The 20,537-nt window shown below is 37.8% G+C and overlaps 1 protein-coding gene and 1 long non-coding RNA gene across 2 annotated transcripts in view; one reads left to right on the plus strand and one right to left on the minus strand.

Moving 5' to 3' along the window:
• LOC106995854 (uncharacterized) overlaps positions 1-20,537 on the plus strand; it is a 61,239-nt gene that overhangs the window by 34,478 nt on the left and 6,224 nt on the right. The window lies entirely within an intron of this gene.
• Positions 3,655-5,220, minus strand: LOC697706 (olfactory receptor 5H2). Its single transcript, XM_001086621.4, has one exon. It carries the CDS (start codon positions 4,853-4,855, stop codon positions 3,893-3,895), a length of 963 nt encoding a protein of 320 aa, XP_001086621.3. The 5' UTR covers positions 4,856-5,220; the 3' UTR covers positions 3,655-3,892.

The following is a 20,537-nucleotide window of genomic DNA, read 5'->3' on the forward strand; positions in this document are numbered from 1 at the left end:
ATGCACTTCCATTCACAATTGCCACAAAAAGAATAGTGTACATAAAAATACAGCTAACCAGGGAGGTGAAAGATCTCTACAAGAAGAACTACCAAATACCTCTCAAGGAAATCAGAGATGACACAAAAAAATGGAAAGACATTCCATGCTCATGGATAGGAAGAACCAGTATCATTAAAATGGCCATACTGCTCAAAGCAACTTATAGATTCAATGCTATTCCTATCATTAGATTCTTCACATAACTAGAAAAAACTTTTAAAATTCATATGGAACTAAAAAAGGACCTGAATAGCCAAGGCAATCCCAAGCAAAAAGAACAAAGCTGGAGGCATCATGCTACCCTACTTCAAACTATACTACAGGTCTACATTAACCAAAACAGCATAGTACTGGTACAAGAGCACACACATAGACCAGTGGAATAGAATAGAGAACCTAGAAGTAAGACCACACACCTACAACAATCTGGTCTTCCACAAATATGACAAAAACGAGCAACAGGGAAAGTATTCTTTATTTAATAAGTGGTGTTAAGAGTACAAACCAGCCATATGCAGAAAATTGAAACTGGACTCCTTGTTTACACCATATACAAAAATCAAATCAAGATGGATTAAAGTCTTAAATGTAAAACCCCAAACTATAAAAACCCTAGAAGAATACCTAGGCAATACCATTCACAACATAGGCATGGGCAAAGATTTTATGATGAAGACTCCAAAAGCAATTGCTGCAAAAGCAAAAATTGACAAATAAGATCTAATTGAACTAAAGAGCTTCTGCACAGCAAAAGAAACTATCAACACAGGGTAAATAGACCACCTAAGAATGAGAAAATTTTTGCAATGTGTGCATCTGATAAAGGTCTAATATCCAACATCTATAAAGAACTTAAACATGATGTTGGGGTCCGCGTGTTTCCTAAACAAAGGAATGAACACACAAGACAACACAAGACAAGACAAACATGGCGGCCGCCCCGAATGGCACGCTCTGCTTTCTTTTATACAGTCGTTTGTGGAATGTTACCAAGTCACAAGACACATTGTTGTTTTTCTGACCTTTCCCTGACTTGGTTTGCAAGAGCAGGACTTATGGGGAACGCCCTGCTTCGTTTGCGAGAGCAGGACTTATCGGGAACACCCTGTTTGTGAGCACATAGTCCTCTACACATATTTACAAGAAAAAAACAAACAACCCCATTAAAAAATGGACAAAGGGCATGAACACCCAATTCTCAAAAGACGTACGTGCAACCAACAAATATATGAAGAAAAACTCGATGTCACTGATCATTAGAGAAATGCAAATCAAAATCACAATGACATACCATCTTGTATCAGTCAGAATGGCTATTATTAAAAGGTCAATAAAAACACCAGATGCTGGTGAGGTTGTGGAGAAAAAGGAATGCTTATACACTGTTGGTGGGAGTGTAAATTAGTTGAACTATTGTGGAAGACAGTGTGGAAATTTCTTAGAGACCTAGAGATAGAAGTACCATTCAACCCAGCAATCGCATTACTGTGTATATACCCAAAGGAATGTAAATCATTCTATTATAAAGACACATGCACATGTATGTTCACTGCAGCATTATTCACAGTAGCAAAGACATAGAATCAACCTAAATGCTCATCAATGATAGACTGGATAAAGAAAATGTGGTATGTATTTATCATGGAATACTATATAACCATAAAAAGGAATGGGATCTTGTCATTTGCAGGGACGTGGATGGAGCTGGAGGCTATTATTCTTTGCAAACTAGCACAGGACCAGAAAACCAAATACTGCATGTTCTCACTTATAAGTGAAAGCTGAATAATGAGAATACATGGACACATGGCGGGGAACAACACACACTGGGTCCTGTTGAAGAGTGGTTGGTGGGAGGAGGGAGAGAGTCAGGAAGAATAGCTAATGGATGCTGGGCTTAATACCTGGGTGATGGGATGATCTGTACAGCAAACCACCACGGCACACATTTACCTACGTAACAAACCTGCACATCCTGCACCCCTGAATTTAAAAGTTGAAAAATTTTAAAAAAAGAAGTATAAATGAAGTGCTCATTGTTTTAAGTGAGTGAGCATTCCAATCCTCTTCCAGGTAAACAGAAAAAGCTTTGCGGATGAAAACTTTATGAAATGGTAACATTTCATACACACCTTGAAGAAAGTTATTATTCCAATTGCAAATGATTTAGAGGTGAGTTGCAGTAGTAGGGGATTCTCTGTGGAGAGAGCTATATTAACAAAAACATGCACCTGACAGAGTAAGGAGTGCACAGAAGTCTCCTGGTAACTCACTTTGGCTGCAACACAGGTTCCATTAAGAGAATCATGGAAGAAGAGTCTCCAGAATTAAACCAAGAAGTTTTTTTGCAAAATATCTCAAATAATTCCAGGTGAATAAATACTAGTTGAGGAACATATATGCATATTATACAATCTGTACAGACATATAAACAAACATATCCATATGTATATATTCATATCTAGATATATGTACCACATATGTATATAATCTGCTAGCAATGACAATCCATTAAAAGTTAATTAAGTAGGATATGACTTAATTAAACTTAAATGCACAAATTATCTGACAGCATCGTTTAGGAAATAAGAGACTGTAAAAGGATAAGGGAGATACTAACTAGAGCCTTGCAAAACAGACAGGTGAGTTGTTTTAGGTTGGGGACCTGGGTGATATAAACAGGAATGTAGATGAAATGATATAAATAGGAATATAGATGAAATTTTAGTGATGAAAGAGTAAGAGTGGGGGTGACCTGACGATGGATCACTCATAATACAGCAAGAGGATGTAGTGTGAGGAAAGCTAAAATTTAAGGAATTTTGAGTCACAAAACATCCATATTCTTGCTTATTTTGACACACTTCCTAGCCACTCACTGGACACAATGAGATCATATCGTTTTAGCATTATTTGATCTTTGGTAGCATGCATTTAAGGCCACTTTTTATCCATAACAAATGCCAACAATTATGGAAATATTACTGATTTCCTTTTCTCATTGCTTTCATTTTTTTAATTCTAGAAAAATTGATATCATTTACTTTCTCCTCTGGCATTTTTCTGCTCTACATCCACGCTAACTTAACTTTTAAATTATCTGGTAGCTTTCTGAATTCGTTAGCAATGTGAATCTTTTCACGTTTTCCAGTATCATACAAATACAACTGTAATAGGCCTCTGAAGGCATCATAAGTAAAGAGAGGCAACTTGCCTCTTCTTATTACTAATAGAAATGAATAGAGGTAAAAGTATCCTTTTAGAGTTTGGCCTTGCTTGGCAGTTTTAACTCACTTCTTATTTTATGATTACATTTTCCATTCTATTTATTGCTTCAAGTGATATATGAGTTAAATTCCTATAAGAAGTGAAATTCACCATTTCCAATAGTCTGCAGTAAAAGACCTTTTGAGGGATAGCGGATTCCTGAGATCTTGATCAGCTCAACTAAACACAAACCTGCCACCACAATGCAGTTAAATGTGATGTGTTTCCAGACCATACCATTCTGTCACCTGTATTATATCCCCTACTCAAATACTTTTGAGAGGAACTACAGTGCTTTAACATTTAATGCATTTGTAAAGCCACATGAAGGGTATTTAAACCCGTAAACATTTTCATTTGTTTTCTGTTTTAATAATCTAATATGACATGAACACCTCGTTAAAATTCCTTGAATGCTTTTGAATAACATATATAAATATTTCAAGGAGTTTATTAGGTATAAAACCTTAAGTCACTCAAATGCTAAAACAATTATAATTACAATAACTTTGAATACTTAACAAAACACCTTATCTAACTGCAAAATTCTTTTTACTAAACATGAGAGATATTACTATGAGATCTAAACATTTCTTTTTACCATTTTTGTGAATGAATCTATTACTTGCTTATTTCTCAGACTGTAGATAATGGGATTTAGCAAAGGAATTACAATTGTATAAAATACAGAGTCTATCATATCTTGGTCATCTGCTTGTGGAGATACAGGGTGCACATACATGAAGAGAAGTGGGCCATAATATAAAGAGACAGATAAGAGATGGGCTCCACAGGTGGAAAAGGCTTTCCTTATGCCTCTGACAGACTTCTTTTTTAGGACTGTGAAAAGAGCAAATGTGTAAGAGTTAAGAACTGTCACAATGGTGAATACCTGAATTGAGCCAGACAAAATAAAAACCATCAGAAAATTAATAGAAGGATCAGTACAGGAAATCATAAACAATGGTATAATATCACAGTAAAAATGATGTATTATGTTGGAATTGCAGAAGGTTAATCTGAATATAAGGACTTCATGAATTAAGACATGGAGGAAGCCACCTAAAAATGAGAAGGCTACCAGCCGTACGCATAGCGAATTGTTCATAATCACTGGATATAGTAAAGGTTTGCATATGGCTACATAGCGATCATATGCCATTGTTGCCAAGAGAAAACATTCTGTAGTTCCACCAAATGCAAAGGCAAAAAATTGAATCATGCATTCAGACAGAGATATCATCCTGTTTTTGGCCAAGAAATTAACCAACATTTTGGGAGTTACTGTGGAAGATATCCAAGCATCAACAAAGGCTAAACTCCCAAGAAATAAGTACATGGGGATGTGAAGTTGTGGATCATTCCAGATAAGAGTAATCAGACCAAGGTTCCACACCATAGTGATGAGATAGATCACCAAGAACACCAAGAACAGGGGTATTTTCCACTCTGGTTGGTATGTAAGTCCTGTGAGAACAAACTCTGTCAGCAATGTTGCATTATCCTGTTCCATGTCCTCATTCGACATCCCTGAAATGAAATGCATTAAATGTAAAAGAGCACTCACTAAGACTTATAAAGCAAATAGTGAGGGAGGGAAGTTGATAGAAAAACATACTCTTATTATGATATCCTTTTAATTTTCTTTCAGATTCCTGTAATAGATGGAAACTGTTTTGAGAAATAGAAGAAATCAAAATAAATGCAATTATTTTAATTCTAAAAATGTGATCAAATAATCTACTTTTAAAACACAGGTGACAGAAAGGCATGTAATGTGTGTTAACTGAAGAAAATCACTATTGGTAAGTTTAGAAAAGGAGAGAAGACTTATTTCTTATAAGGGGTTATAGCCTGCAAGGTGGCCATCAAGTAGGCTGGGAAGCATGCCTCTGGCCAAGACCAGAGACAGGCACATCAAAGGAGAAGGGCTTGAGGTAGGAGCTTTAGGCTAAATAAGTTGGCTAAATATACATATTCAACAGGTTACAGGAGGATCTATGAGTATTCATGAAAGTGGTCTTGGCACATGCATATTGAACAAACATGTATGTAACATACAACCCATGTTCACATTGGAGTGGAGAGTTAACATTTAAATGTGTAAGAGTTAGGCTCTATACATCAAAAGGTCTTCTCAGGACATGAAGGCACATAAATGCACTGTCTCTGTAAACCAGCCAGAACCAGTCCGTGGTCAGTTTTCTTCTGATCTGGAGAAAGTTACTGAAATCAGTCTCTTGTCCAATCAAAGCTGTAGTTATGTCTGTTAGCAGGGGGTTCAGTTACTGAGCATCTGGTGCAGCTGCAAATTGTTTTAATCTTGCTTATCTTGAGGCCAGTGCCTGTTTAGCTGCTAGAGAAAAAGAAAAAGTCCTTCTGGCAGTTAGAACACAGTTTATTCTTTAAGTGTAGAGGTGCCTGACTTAAACCTTGCCTGGTGTGGCCTTAAGTTCTGTTTATAATTTGGAATCTTATTGTCATAAAGAGTATGTTCTGTCAGTCTTATAATCTCTATCTTAACTTAATACCGGTCAGTTATCGTGTTTAAACTGCAAAAGAGAGGAAGTATAACAAGCCACATCTGACTTCCCACCCAGTCATGACTGGGAACTGTTTTTACAATTTTTCTGGAGACCCTTTGGCCAAGAGGGTGTTTGTTCTGTTGATGGGGGGCTTAGGATTTTATTAAGTGTACAAGTGCCTAGTCCATGTGTATTATACTCTTGCAAATAATGAGGATGAAGAAATAGATTCTAAAGCATTCGGAAAGCAGTGGCACTAGTCACATATTTGATAGAAAAGTATATTCAGTGAAGGAAAAAGGAGTCACTTTGTGAGTAGACAGATTGTCATTCAAAATAGACTGAGAACTCAGATGCATTGACAAGTTTGCAGTGTGCGCATGCTTTGAACATGTAAGTGAGATGTTTAGTATTACTAATACAATTCTACTAGAGTGATAGATAGTGGGAGTCATTGGAGTAGTTGAAGGCATAGTAATGGATGTCTTATCTATTGGAGAGTACATTAAGAAAGAAAAGCATAACACCGAAAACCCTTGATAGTATAACGACCTAATTTCCTTTGCGTATATACCCAGTAATGGGACTGTTGGGTCAAATGGTAGCTTTGTTTCAAGTTTTTGAGAAAGCTCCAGGCTGCTTTCCACAGTGGCTTAAACTAACGTATTTTCATCAACAGTGTATAAGCATTTCCTTTTCTCCACAGCCTCGTCAGCATGTTTTGTTTTTTTAATAATCGCCATTATGACTGGTGTGAAATGGTATCTCATTGTGATTTTGATTTGCATTCTTCTGATGATTAATGATGAGCATTTGGATTTTTTTCATGTGTGTTGACAGCCTGTGTGTCTTCTTTGGAGAAGGATCTGTTCATGTCCTTTGCTTAATTGTTAATGGGGTTAAACTTTTTTGCTTGTTTATCTGTTTAAGTTCCTTATACATTCTGGATATTAGACCTTTATTGGATGCATAGTTTGCAAATATTTTCTGTCATTCTGCAGATTGTCTGTGTACTCTATTGATGGTTTCTTTTGTTGTGCAGAAGTTCTTTAGTTTAATTAGGTCACACTTGTCAATTTTTGTTTCCATGGCAATTGCTTTTGAGGACTTAGTCAAAAATTATTTGCTAAGGCCAATGTTGAGAAGAATATTTCCTAGGTTTTCATCTAGGATTTTTACATCTTGAGGTTTTACATTTAAATATTTAATCCATCTTGAATGAGTTTTTGTATATGGTGAAAGGAAAGGGTTCAGTTTCATTCTTCCACATGTGGCTAGCCAGTCATCCCAGCACCATTTACTGAATAAGGGATCCTTTCTCTATTGCTTGGTTTTTGTCAGCCTTGTTGAAAATCAGATTTTTGCAAGCGTGTGGCTTAATTTCTGAGTTTGTTACTCTGTCCATTGGTCTATGTGTCTGTTTTTGTACTAATGCCATGCCGTTTTGGTTGTTAAAGTCACAGCACTCCTATGTTCATTGCTACACTAGTCGCAAGGGTAAACACATGGAATCATTTTAGGTGCCCAGCAGGGGTGGACTGGATTTTTTAAATGTGATACATATATAACATGGAATACCACACAGCCATAACAAAGAATGAAATCATGTACTTTGCAGCAGCATTGTTGCAGCTGGAGGCCATAATCCAAAGCAAACCAACAACACAGGAGCAGAAAACCAAATGCCACATGTTTTCATTTACAAGTGAGAGCTAAACATTGAACACACACGGACATAAACAAGAGAACAATCGACACTTTGGACTAGTACATGGGAGAGGGAGGGGAGGATGGGTGGAAAACCATCTATTGGGTACTATGCTCACTACCTCCCTGCAGTATACCCATGTAACAAGCCTGCATATATACCCTCTATATCTAAAATAAAAATTGAAATTTCCAAAAAAAGGGAAAATATACTTGAAAAGTTACATTGAAAGGTAGTGTAGGGAATGGATGTCATTTATTGGATGGTCAACATCTGATACTTTTTCTCCCACATGGATCTTAGTGGCAGACAAAGGATTTGACCTTGATATGTATAATCAAACCCACTCAACCTAGATTTGGATACAGAGAGATGGAGACAAAGGTACATGGACAATTAAAAAATTAATACAAAGGCAGTGGTATTATATGCAAAAATATCAAGATCTCAGGACATGCATCCTGCATTTGAAAAACAATGGTGCAGATAATATAAGCTGTGTCATTGGCAGTTCAGCGGCAGAAACAACCACACTCATGAAGCTACTGCTGGAACAGGATTTGGCTGTTGACTGGCTGCCTTGCTTCCTTCTGTTCCTGCCATTGTTTTCCAGTGAATTTCTCCAACTTTCCTAGCATTTCTATGTTAAACTCAATATCCATTCAATAACTTATTTCCTGTTACAGTCCCCAAAAACTTGGATGTTCAAAAGAGAGATGAGGGAGAGAGCAGAAAATGATATTGAGCAGAACGATCAAGGGAAGAAGCTGGAGGGGAACTAGAGAGCTAAGTGTTGGGGACATAAAGGCAGGAAAAATACAAAGAATGACAAAGTGAAGTACTGGGCCAAATGCCACAATAAATGGTGTAGTAGGACAAGAAGTGATGGAAAATCACTTTTGTGTTTGAGAAAGTACGTGATTTTTGGTGGTTTTAGTGAGAACAGTTTCCCTTATGTAATTGAATAAAGGTCAGCAAATAAGAAGTGAATGGGAAACAAGTGGCAAAACAGTGAGGTGATGAAATAGAGCACTCTATGAAATGTGGAGACTGGTTAGCATTTGTCTGCTGCTCATAGACTAGTTTAATATTTTTTCTTCTGTAGAATATTTAAGAAAAGTTCTCAAAAGAAAATATAGATGAGAAAGAGGACAGCAAAATATTTAAAGGAAAAAAGGGACAGAAAAAGTGGAAAGAGAAATTTGTGTGGGTGAAAATAAAATAAGAAGGAGGAAGAAAAATAGGTAGAGAATAATCATGCCATATAGGGGTAAGTGCAAAAAAGACAAGCCAAAAAAGAGATGGAGAGGAAGTCTCAGAGACACATGGAGGCAAATAAAGGGAAAAGCTCGGAAACTTGGGTTGAATGTGTGCATTAACTCTGATGTTCACAAATGTGACAGAGAGCTCGGAGAGTATTTTCACTTTCTTGTTTAAAAAATTCAGGTTTTTTCCTTTGGAATTTGTGTATGATGAAGAGACTTTTACTTAAAATTTTACCAAAAAATGTTCCACTGTTCGTGACTATATTGGCACTGTCTGAAATTTTATTCCATATTCAAATGTAGCTGTATCTTTATTATTATGGAGCTTAAAATGAAATTTCTCAAGAAATCTTGCTGATATTGAGAGCACTTTATTCTCCATCAGCACTTTGATTGCTTGTTTTTCAGCAGAATTAAATAAACCAAAGACTACATCCTGAGACAGACTATATAAAGAACAAAGGGCAGTAATTCCACTTGTTAAGTAAATTTTTATAGAATTGGTTTATTCCATTCAAACCCAATTAACAATATAATCAAACATTCTCAAAGTCAATTTATACGGGTACTTTTTAAAATTATAAATGTCAAAAAAGGTAGGGGAAGTATATTTGCTGCATATTTTCTGAGATGTATATATATGAATTAGTATTACTAGTATTATTTATAAATAAAATACTCAATAAAATATATTTATTTCTATGTACTAATTCTATATATTATTTATATGCCTATATTTAATATGATCGATGAAATTATTGCCACAGGTGCTGATGATATAGAGGAGTTAATATTTAATTAACAGATCTTAAAATTTTTAATCAGAAATGTGACTACACAGAATAAACCTTTATGTCAGAATCATCAGAAAGATTTCTTATATAAGAATAGAAGTGAATTAAAGCTTTAAACCCAGTTTTAAAGCATTTAATATTCTAGTTATCCAGAATTTATCTTACATAGTCATTAGAGTTGGATTTAAAAGATAATATATCAGGGTTCAAAATTTTATTTTATAGTTATTTTGCTTATCTAGATTTTAGATAAGATTTTAGATGTAGATTTTAGCTATTTTATCTAGATAATAAAATAGGAAGATTATTCACTTCTTCTGTTCCATTTGCCCCTGGCAATTTTGGTATGCTGTAAACCAAATACAAAATTCTTATACGTTAAATAGCATTTTAGACTTTCATTAAAAATAATAATATGAAAAAATAATTTCTCTCTTACCAATATTATAAGAAATTACGGAGATCCCTCGTAAGTGTTAGACTTTCTAATGCGTAGAAAAATGCATAATAGAACAGAAATGACAATAACACAGGTAGAAATTCTTTGCACACTGATTCATTATGGAGGCTTCATTTTCAATCTTAGGAAAATGTTGTTAACATAAATTTGCTTTTAATACAAGGGTTCACCAATTGTATCTCTTTATTTTTTGCCAGGAGAGGATGGTGTGGAGAACTGAAATTCCCCTAAGAACAGTTTAGGATTCCCTATAGGATAAAGTGAAGATCTTCAACTGGGCATTGTGGATTTAGATGTGTATGAGAAATCCAGATTATCCTACAGGGTATTACAAAGCTCAGAATGGTAAACTTTAAGTCACTATAGCTAGTTCTGATTTTTACAATTGAAATTACACTTGATGCCACTATTTTCCACAAGTGGTACTTCTGACATTTTACACAAACTTCAGTTTATATATAAAATTGGATGCTCTGAATGCTTTGATTAGCATGGTCTTACCTGAGCTAGTTAAAACATGATTTTAATAAGGCCAAAGATCAAGATTTCCTTCAGAAGCTGACTCCAAGTGAAGTCGTCCTCCTCATGCAAACTACAGCTTAAATTCCAGACATAACAGCTTAGCTTCCAGACGAGCTGATATCTGATGAAAAATTTTACTAGGCAAAGCAATCTTGCAATTTATCGCCACCCAGCTCATGCTGTAGGTATGTTTTATAATAAAAATGTTATCATAGGAGCAACTGGGGAGGTTAGGAACCTTGTAGTGTCTGGCTGCAAGATTCCTGTGCCGTAATTTCTAACTTTGTGGTGATTAGGTCCATGACTATGCTAAATGTCATGCCCAGGGTTAGGTTCCAGCCCATGCTGAGGTCCGAGGGGATTGGGTTGGTGGCAGATAGCTGAAAGACACTTGGCGGGGTGGTGTAGGCAGGTGAAATGTAGTTTTATTCAGCAGGTCTCTGATCAGCAGCTCTCTTACACTGTCTTTCGTTATGTCAGCTGTCTGCTCCGGCTCTGCATCTCCTACCACTCCTGTGCCTGCAGCTGCACTCCCTGGCCTACAAGCTGCACTCCCCAGCCTCTCTCCTTATGGGGAGAGCAGCTTAACTCTTTCACTCTGGGCACAAGCTGGTTCCTAGTTCCCTCCTGTCAACCTTCAAGGCAACTGGCTCTCCCTTACAGGGGTCAGTAGCGTTACTCTCTCTCTGGGTGCATGCAAGCTGAGCCTGTGCAGTGTCAGCAGGGCAGTTATACCTTTTTCAAATAATAGTGGCTCCAAGCCAAGTATGAGCTTATACCAACAGGTTATATAACAAGTAGAATTATGTGCCTGTGCTCCAAACTCATGCAGGCCTAGATGTCTGCCTTGGCTTAATTCCATGTGCCTTACGTTGGCTAACTGGTTGGTTTTACAAAGGTGGCTTTGTTCCCAAGGAAGAAGGGGGTTTTTGTGAGGCGTGATTATCATCTTTGTTGAAACCATAAACTAGTTCAACTTAAACTAAATTGATCCCAAAGTTAGTTCAGCCTACATGCAGGAATGAAGAAGGGTAGCTTGGAGGTTAGATGCAGTGTCTCATTTTCTTACATCAGATTCACTATCATAATTTTCCTATGTGAGATTTTTCACATTGTCATAATTTTTGCAAATATAGTTTCATCTATATTGCAGGGGATTATCCCTTACCTCATAACCCTGAATCTACTAAACCTTTTGCTCAGTTATATTTTCACTCCTAATGATAAGAAGAATCTAGACGAATGCCTTATAAAGTCAGTTTCTCAGATCAACCAGTCCTGCTTGCCTTTTTTTTTTTTTTGAAACAGTCTCATTCTCTTACCCAGGCTGGAGTCCAGTGGTACAGTCTCGGCTTACTGCAACCTCCACCTCCCGGATTCGAGCAATTCTCCTGCCTCAGTTTCCTGAGTAGCTGGAATTACAGGCGTGCATCACCACACCTGGCTATTTTTTTTTGTATTTTTAGTAGAGGCGGAATTTCTCCATTTTGGCCAGGCTGGTCTTGAACCCCTACCCTCAGGTGATCTGCTCACCTTGGCCTCCCAAAGTGCTGGGATTACAGGCTTGAGCCACTGCACCGTCCCAGGCCTGCCTTCTTTAACTGCTTTTACATGTTGGTCAAAATCTGGCTCAGAGCAATAGTGAAAAATGTCCCTGTGATGCAGGATTGTTTTCACTGTCACGTCACCAGCCAGAGACCTCTGCAGCCAGTGACATCCATGCCTGGGCCTCACTTGGGTCCTGGGCTTGCTGCAGGAGACATCCCACTCACTCAGCCTGGTGGGCTGTGCTTGCCTTGCCCTCCTGCCTGGATCCTGCACTCACCGCAGAATCTGTGCTTAGCTTGCAGCTGGGCCAGGTGTGCTGTGACCTGTGTGCACATTGGGAGCCAGCATCTGGACAAGGGGAATGTGATGGCACCTGAACAGAGATTCCCTGAAGCCCCAGAGGAGGTGTGAAAGCATGCTAACAACTCTTCTAGTCCTGCTGTCCACATCCCAACAAACGGGGCATGATAACAGGTCTGTCAGTTTCATTGCCCTGCTCTGGCCTGCAGCCCTGGGGCTGGGTCCGGCCCTGCCCCTGCTTCCTGTTGCATGAGGCAGCCACTGAGTGCTGGCAGGGGCAGAGGATATAGTCTTACAGGCTTTTTCATGCCTGCATTCAGAGAGTCCCTAGTTCTTGTCCCACATCCAAGAAGAATGAGGTTATGCTGACAGCTGGTGGGTGAATAAGGTGAAGAGTTTTATTGAATGACAAACAGCTGTTAATGAAGGGGGGACCTGAGTTGGGCAGCCCCCTTACCTGAAGTCAGGTGGTCTCTCTTCTCTCACCCAAAGGTGGGTAGTCCCTAAGTGTAGCTGAGTCCAGGTCTTTTATGGGCTCAGAATGGGGGAGTGCATGCTGATTGGTTTGTGAGTATGCAAAAAAGGCTAAAGTCACCACTGAAAAGTGGGCATGACAGTGTAAAACACCAATTAGGAAAGGGTAGTTATTTGTAAAATAGGTGAAGGGTGAGGATCAATCAGAGGAAAGTGTGCCAAATGGGAAGAGAGTCTCTCAATCCAGTCCGTGGATGTATCCTAGACTGTAGCATGGATTTCAGGCTTTAATATGTCTTTGGTTTGAAGTGGAGTTTCATCAATGACCTTCCCTTGTCTGCCTATGAATTTGTCTGCTTCCTGCTGCTATCACCTGTTCTAAACAAAAGCCCCAGAAAATTTCTGTGAAATTTTGAATTCTTCTTGGATTACATGATCTGAGACTCCCTGATCTTCACTAATTTATTCAAATGATACTAGAAGCTGGTGAAGCTGGTAGCAGAAGCAAAATGTGTGGTACCTAAGATATATAGCAAAGATCTATTTCTCAATCTTCCAAAGAAAGACAAAAAGTGCTGGGAAAATAACAAACAACCCCTTAGAATCCACCCTCAAATTATTTCCTCAACAACTCACTGGTCTGTCATGCAATCTTGTAAAGAAATAAGGATGAACTAGTCTTTGACTCTAAGGAAAGATTAGAAATACTATTTGTAAAACGTTCTGGTCAATCCATGTTGAGTGCCGGCACAGAAAATACTTGTCCTATTTATTAATGGGATCCATGCTGAATTCATTGATCTAGTTACTAAACAAAGCTGGATTGGGAAGCTAATGATCTGGCCAAATTAATACCCAAAATATTTTGCCTTTCTGGCATAAAGACTATTTCAAACTGGTTATTTTAAGATTGCATTAGAAGATAAATTTAAAGGAATTTCCATTTTTAAGATGTCTCCCTTTCTGGTCCAGAAAGAGATGGAGAACTAAATCACTAAATAATGGAGAAAGAATTGATTCAATCTACATCACAAACCTGACCTTTGTTTAAGGTGTTTATCTTAGTTATTTTATCTTAACTGGATTTTTACTAACACATTTTTAATTTGTTTGTTTTCACAGATGACTGTACTTAAGCCTGAATTCTAAGCATTGTGCCTTTGTTATATAAATCTTCTAGCTTGTCTGTGCTAGGGCATGAGGGTAAACAGGTTAAAAATCTATATGCAAATTTCAAGAAGATGACACATTTGAAAGAAAAAAGAGGTATTTGTAAATTGGGCAAGTGAAAAATAGTAAAAGTATTTGTATTCTCCACAAATATTAGTAAAAAGCTTTAGTCAACTGGGCAAGACATTTTAACTTGTTCCAACTACCAGAAACACAATTCAAGTCTAGGTATTCTTTTATAAACTAGTGAATTCAGTATTATTATACCTGACACATGGCTACAATTTTAGGATAAACACTATAAGGTGTGATTCTTTCTGTATATTTATGTATGTCTATATATGTTTGTATGTGTGACACTTTTCTAACTCTAGATGATACCGCCAAAATTAAATTGTATTTGAACTCTATTTAACTAGCTTGTAGAATAATATATACTTATATAAATTAAGAATTCCTTAAACTCTTAGAACAACAAAAACTAACCAAAATATGTTTCAAGTCTGCATGACCCAGGATAATCTCTGGTAAATAAAAGCTATTTTAAGTTTGTTAGTTTAATTAAAATATACATCTTTTTAGAGTTTTTAGCATTACATATAATACAAGAATACAACTACCATTCAACATGGGTTTACTAGTCAAATAAGTTTAGGTTATCTTTATTTGATGTTCAGCCTAAGGCAAAATGTGAAATTTTGTGTTTACTTCATATAAATCAAGCACATCAGTAAAACAAAAAACTCATATACTTGACTTTTAGGTTTTTGGCTTTATGACTTACATGCGTGTGCTGTGAATATAATTAGCAAAAATAATGTGAGATGTTGGCTCACTATGTCTACTGTCTCATGGAATTTTTATGACTAATGCACACACAGTTATTAAGAACAAGTGAATTAGGACTAGCAAGTGGAGCAAGATGGCAGAATAAAAGGCTCCACTGACTGTCCCCTCACAAGGACCTCAATTTAACAACTATCTACACAAGAAAACACCTTCATAAGAACCAAAAATCAGGTGAGTACCACAGTACCTGGTTTTAACCTTGTATCACTGAAAGAGGCACTGAATAAGTAAAAAAAAAAAGTCTTGAATCTCCAAAATTACCCCTCCCCAACCCCTCAGCACTGTCAGCCTGGTGCAGAAAGTGTTTCTGTGTGCTGGGGGAGGGAGAGCACAGCAATTGTTGAACTCAATGCTGTCCTATTAGAGCTGAAAACTGAACCAAACTCAGGTGATGCCTCCTTACAGAGAAAACATTTAAACCAGCCCTAGCCAGAGGGAAATTGCTGATCCCAGAGGTTAGAATTTGAGTGCCTGCAATCCTAGCCACCACAAGCTAAAGTGCTCTGGGACACTAAATAAATTTGACAGGAATTCTAGGCCACAAGCACTGAAGATCCTAGGCAAGTCTTAGTGCTGACTGGGTCCAGAGTCAGTAGAGTGGGGAGACATATCACCTACTGAGACATCAGCCAGGGTGGGAAAGGGGTAAGGGAGTGTCAGCCTTGCCCCTACACTAACCCCAGGTTGCACAGCTTGTGCATCCAAAAGAGATTTTTTCCTTCCACCTGAGAAGAGGAGAGGTAAAAGTGAGGAGGACTGTGTCGTGCATCTTGGATACTAGCTCAGCCACAGAAAGATAGGGCACCAGTAAGAGTTGCTGGCCCCCCTTTCCAGGCCCGAGCTCCCAGATGAAATTTCTGGACATACCCTTGGCCAGAAGAAAATCCGCTGCCCTGAAGGGAGGAACCCAGTCCTGACAGGACTCCATCACCTGCTAACAGAAAAGCCCTTGGGCTATAAATAACCAGCATCAATACCCACGTAATATACTGAGGGCCTTGGGAGAGACTCTGAGACTTGCTGGCTTCAGGTGGGACTTAGCACATTCCAAGTTGTGGTGGTTATGGGATGAGACTCCCTCTGTTTGAAAAAAGCATGGGGAAAAGTAAAGGGGATTTGGATTGCACCTTAGTCACTGGTTCAGCCATGGGGGTCAAGCACCCAAGTAGGTTATGGGGTTTCCCGATTCCAGGACTTGGCTCCTGGACAGGATTTCTGGATAAGCCCTGGCCTGAAGAGGAGCTCACTGCCCTGAAGGGTAAATCTCAGGGCAGGCAGCACTCACCACAGCTGATTATTTATTTATCTATTTCAACATGGAGTTTCACTCTTGTTGCCCAGGCTAGAGCGCAGTGGCACGATCTCAACTCACTGCAACTTCTGCCTCCTGGGTTCAACTCATTCTCCTGCCTCAGCCTCCCGAGTAGCTGGGATAACAGGCACTCACCACCATGCCTGGCTAGTTTTTGTATTTTTAGTAGAGACAGGGTGTCACCATGTTGGTCAGGCTGGTCTCGAACTCTTGACTTTAGGCCATGGTCCACACCTGTAATCCCACCACTTTGGGAGGCCGAGGTGGGTGAATTACCTAAACACACAGCTGACTTAAAAGCCCTTAGGCCTTAAGGGAATGTTGGCAGTAATCTGCTAGTACTGCCTATGAGCCTGTAGTTTTGGTCAGAGGTGAGGTTATTCTGCCTTTGGAAAGGGCAGAGAAAAGTGGGAAGGACTGTGTCTTGTGGTTTAAATACCAGCTCAGTCACATACAATAGAACAGCAGGTAGACTTTTAAGATTTTTGCCTCTAGTACCTGGCTTCTGGATGGCAACTGTGGACCCTCCCAGGACCTGGGGGAACTCGACACCCTGAAGGGAAGGACACAAGCCTGACTGGATTTCCCACCTGCTGATTGAACAGCCCCAGTACCTTGAGGGAACATAGGTGGTAGCAAAGGAGTAATTAAAGAAGGCCTTGGGTGAGACCTGGCACTGTGCTGGCTTCAGGTCTCACATAGTGCAGTCCTAAATGTGGTGGCCACAGGAGTGCTTGGGTCACTCCACCCCCAACTACAAATGTCTCAGGAGAGAGAGAGAGAGAGAGATAGAGATAGAGAGACCTTTGGTTTGGGAGAAAGTAAGGGAAGAGAACAAGAGTTTCTGCCTGGTAATCCAGTAAATTATCCCAAATCTTGTTCAAGACCCTCAAGGTGGTACCTTTACAAGACCACAAGAACCACAGTGTTACTGGGCTTGAGATGCCCCCTAAAACAGATATAGCTTAGATCACAACAATTCAAATGTTTTCAAACATTGAGAAAGCCTCCCCAAGAAGAATGGGTACAAAGAAGCCCAGACAATGAAGATAACAATAAATACCTAACTCTTCAATGCCCAGAGACCAAAGAACATCTACTAGCATGAACACTAATAAGGAAAACATGACCTCACCGAATGATCCAAATAAGGCACCAGAGAACCAATCCTGCAGAAATACAGATATGGAACCTCTCAAACAGAGAATTCAAAATAACTGTGTTGAGGAAACTCAAAATAACACAAAGAAGGCATTCAGAATGATATCAGTGAAATTTAACAAAGAGATTGAAAGAAGTAAAAATAACCAGACAGAAAATCTGGAGCTGAAAAATGCAATTGGCATACTGAAGAATGCATCAGAGCCCTTTAATAGCAAAATGGATTGAGCAGAAAAAAGAATTGAAAACAGGCTATTTGAAAATACATTCGGTGGTCAGACTTGGTGGCTCATGCTTGTCATCCCAGCACTTTGGAAGGCCTAGTGGGTGGATCGCTTGTTGTCAGGAGTTCGAGACCAGCTTGGCCAACATGGTGAAACCCTGTCTCCACTAAAAATGCAAAATTAGCCAGGTGTGGTAGTGCATGCCTGTGATCCCAGATACTCAGAAAGGCAAGGCAGGAGAATCACTTGAACCTGGAGGGTGGTGGCTACAGTGAGCTGAGATCATTCTACTGCATTCCAGCCTGGGCAACAGAGCAAGACTCCATATCAAAAAGAAAAAAAAAATACACCATCAGAGGAGACAAAAGAAAAAAACAATGAATCACACTGACAGGATCTAGAAAACATCACCAAAAGGGGAAATGTGTTATTAGCCTAAAAAGGAGGTAGAGAAAGAGATAGGACTAGAAAGTTAACTCAGAGAGATAATAATAGAGAACTTCCCAAACCTAGAGGAAGATATCAATATTCAAGTATGAGAAAGTTATAGAACAACAAGCAGATTTAGCCCAAAGATGACTGCTTCAAGGCGTTTAATAATCAAATACTCAAAAATCAAGAATAAAAAAAGGATCCTAAAAGCATCAAGAGAAAAGAAACAAATAACATACAATGGAGCTCCAATATATCTGGCAGCAAACTTTTCAGTGGGAATCTTACACCCAGGAGACAGTGGCATCATACATTGAAAGTACTGAAGGAAAAACAGAATAGTTTATCTGGTGAAAACATCCTTCAAGAATGAAGGAGAAATAAAGATTTTCCTAGACAAACAAAATATTTCATCAATACTGGGCCCATCCTACAAGAAATGCTAAAGGGAGTATTTCAATTAGAAAGAAAAGAACATTAGTGAGCAATAAATAATCACCTGAAGGTACAAAACTTACTGGTAATGGTAAGTACACAGAAAAACACAGACTAGGATAACACTGTAACTATGGTGTTTAAACAACTCTAATCCTAAACAGAAAGACTTAACAATGAACCAATCAAAAATAATAACTACATCAACTTTTCAATATATAGGACAGTAAGATATCAATGGAAACAACAAAATGTTAAAAGGCAGAGAGATGAAGTTAAGGCATAGAGTTCTTACTAGCTTTCTTCTAGTTTGTTTGTTTGCTTACATGAAATATGCTGTTATCAGCTTAAAATAATGGGTTATAAGCTAGTGGTTGCAAGACTTATGTTAACCTCAAACCAAAAACATACAATAGATACACCAAAAATAAGAGGCAAGAATATAAATCATATCACCAGAGAAAATCACCTACACTAAAGGAAGACAAGAAGGAAGAGAAGACAACAAAACAACCAAAAAACAAATAAGATGGCTGAGGCAGGTCCTTACTTATCAATAATAACATTGAATGTAAATGAACTAAACTCTCCGATCAAAAGACATGAAGTAGATGAATGGATAAAGAAACAAGACCCATTGATCTGCTGCCTGCAAAACACACACCTTACCTACAAAGACACACATAGACTAAAAACAAATAGATGAACAAAGATACTTCATCCACCCCTGAAACAACAAAAAAGAGCAGGAGTATCTATACTTATATCAGACAAAATAGATTTTAAGACAACACTACATGAAGAGACGAAGAGGGTTACTATATAGTGATATAAGGGTCAATTCATCAAGAAGATATAACAATTTTAAATATATATGCACCCAATAGAAGAGACCCACATATACAAAGCAAAAAATATTAAAGAAAGAACTAGGCCCCAATACAATAATAGCTGGAGATTATAATACTCCACTTCCAGCATTGGACATATTTTCCAGACAGAACATCAACAAAAAAACATTGAGGTTAATCTGCACTATAGATCAAATGGATCTAATAGATATTTACAGAACATTTCAGAACCTAACAGCTACAGAATATATGTTCTTTCCTCACCACATACATTATTGTCAAGGATAGACCATATGTTAGGTTACAAAGCATGTTTTAAAATATTCAAAAAATTGAAATAATATTAAGTATCTAATCTAATCTAATCTAACCACTATGGAGTAAAACTAAAACTTAAATATCAGGAGGAATTTTGGAAACTATATAATCACATGGAAAAGAAACAATATGCTCCTGAGTGACCAGTGAGTCAATGCAGAAATTAAGAAGGAAATCACAAAATTTCTTGAAACAAATAATGGAAACACAACATACCAAAACCTGTCTGACATACCAAATGCAGTACTAACAAGGAAGGTTAACACGATGATTGCATACATCAAATAAGAGAAAAACTTCAAATAAACAATTTAATGATGCATCTTAAAGAACTGGAAAAGCAAGAGCAAACCAAACCCAAAATTAATAGAAGAAAAGAAATGATAAAGATTAGAGCAGAAATAAATGAAATTGAAATGCAAAAAATACAAAAGACTAATGAAACAAAAAGTTGTTTTTTAAAAAAACTTAAAATTTACAAACCTTTAGCCAAGCTAAGGAAAAAAGAGAGAAGATTCAAATAAATAAAGTCAGAAATGAAAAAGGACATATTGTAACTGATATTGCAGAAATGCAAAGGATTATTAGTGCCTACTATGAGCAACTATATATATACCAATAAATTAGAAAACCTGGAATAAATGAACAAATTCCTAGACATATACAACTTACCAAAATTGAACCAGGAAGAAATTCAAAATCTGAACAGACCTATAACAAGTAACAATATTGAAACCATAATACAAAGTCTTCCAGTAAAGAAAAGCTTGGGACCTGATGGCTTCACTGCCAAATTCTACCAAACATTTAAAGAGAACTAATACCAATCCTACTCAAACTATTTCAAAAAATAACGGAGGAAGGAATACTTCCAAACTAA

The sequence above is a fragment of the Macaca mulatta genome, chromosome 2 (assembly GCF_049350105.2).
Source record: "Macaca mulatta isolate MMU2019108-1 chromosome 2, T2T-MMU8v2.0, whole genome shotgun sequence".
Lineage (NCBI taxonomy): Eukaryota > Metazoa > Chordata > Mammalia > Primates > Cercopithecidae > Macaca > Macaca mulatta.

Bases quoted from the DNA above. Each gene is read 5' to 3' on its own strand.
- LOC697706 (XM_001086621.4), bottom strand. From the start codon at position 4,855: ATGCATTTCATTTCAGGGATGTCGAATGAGGACATGGAACAGGATAAT.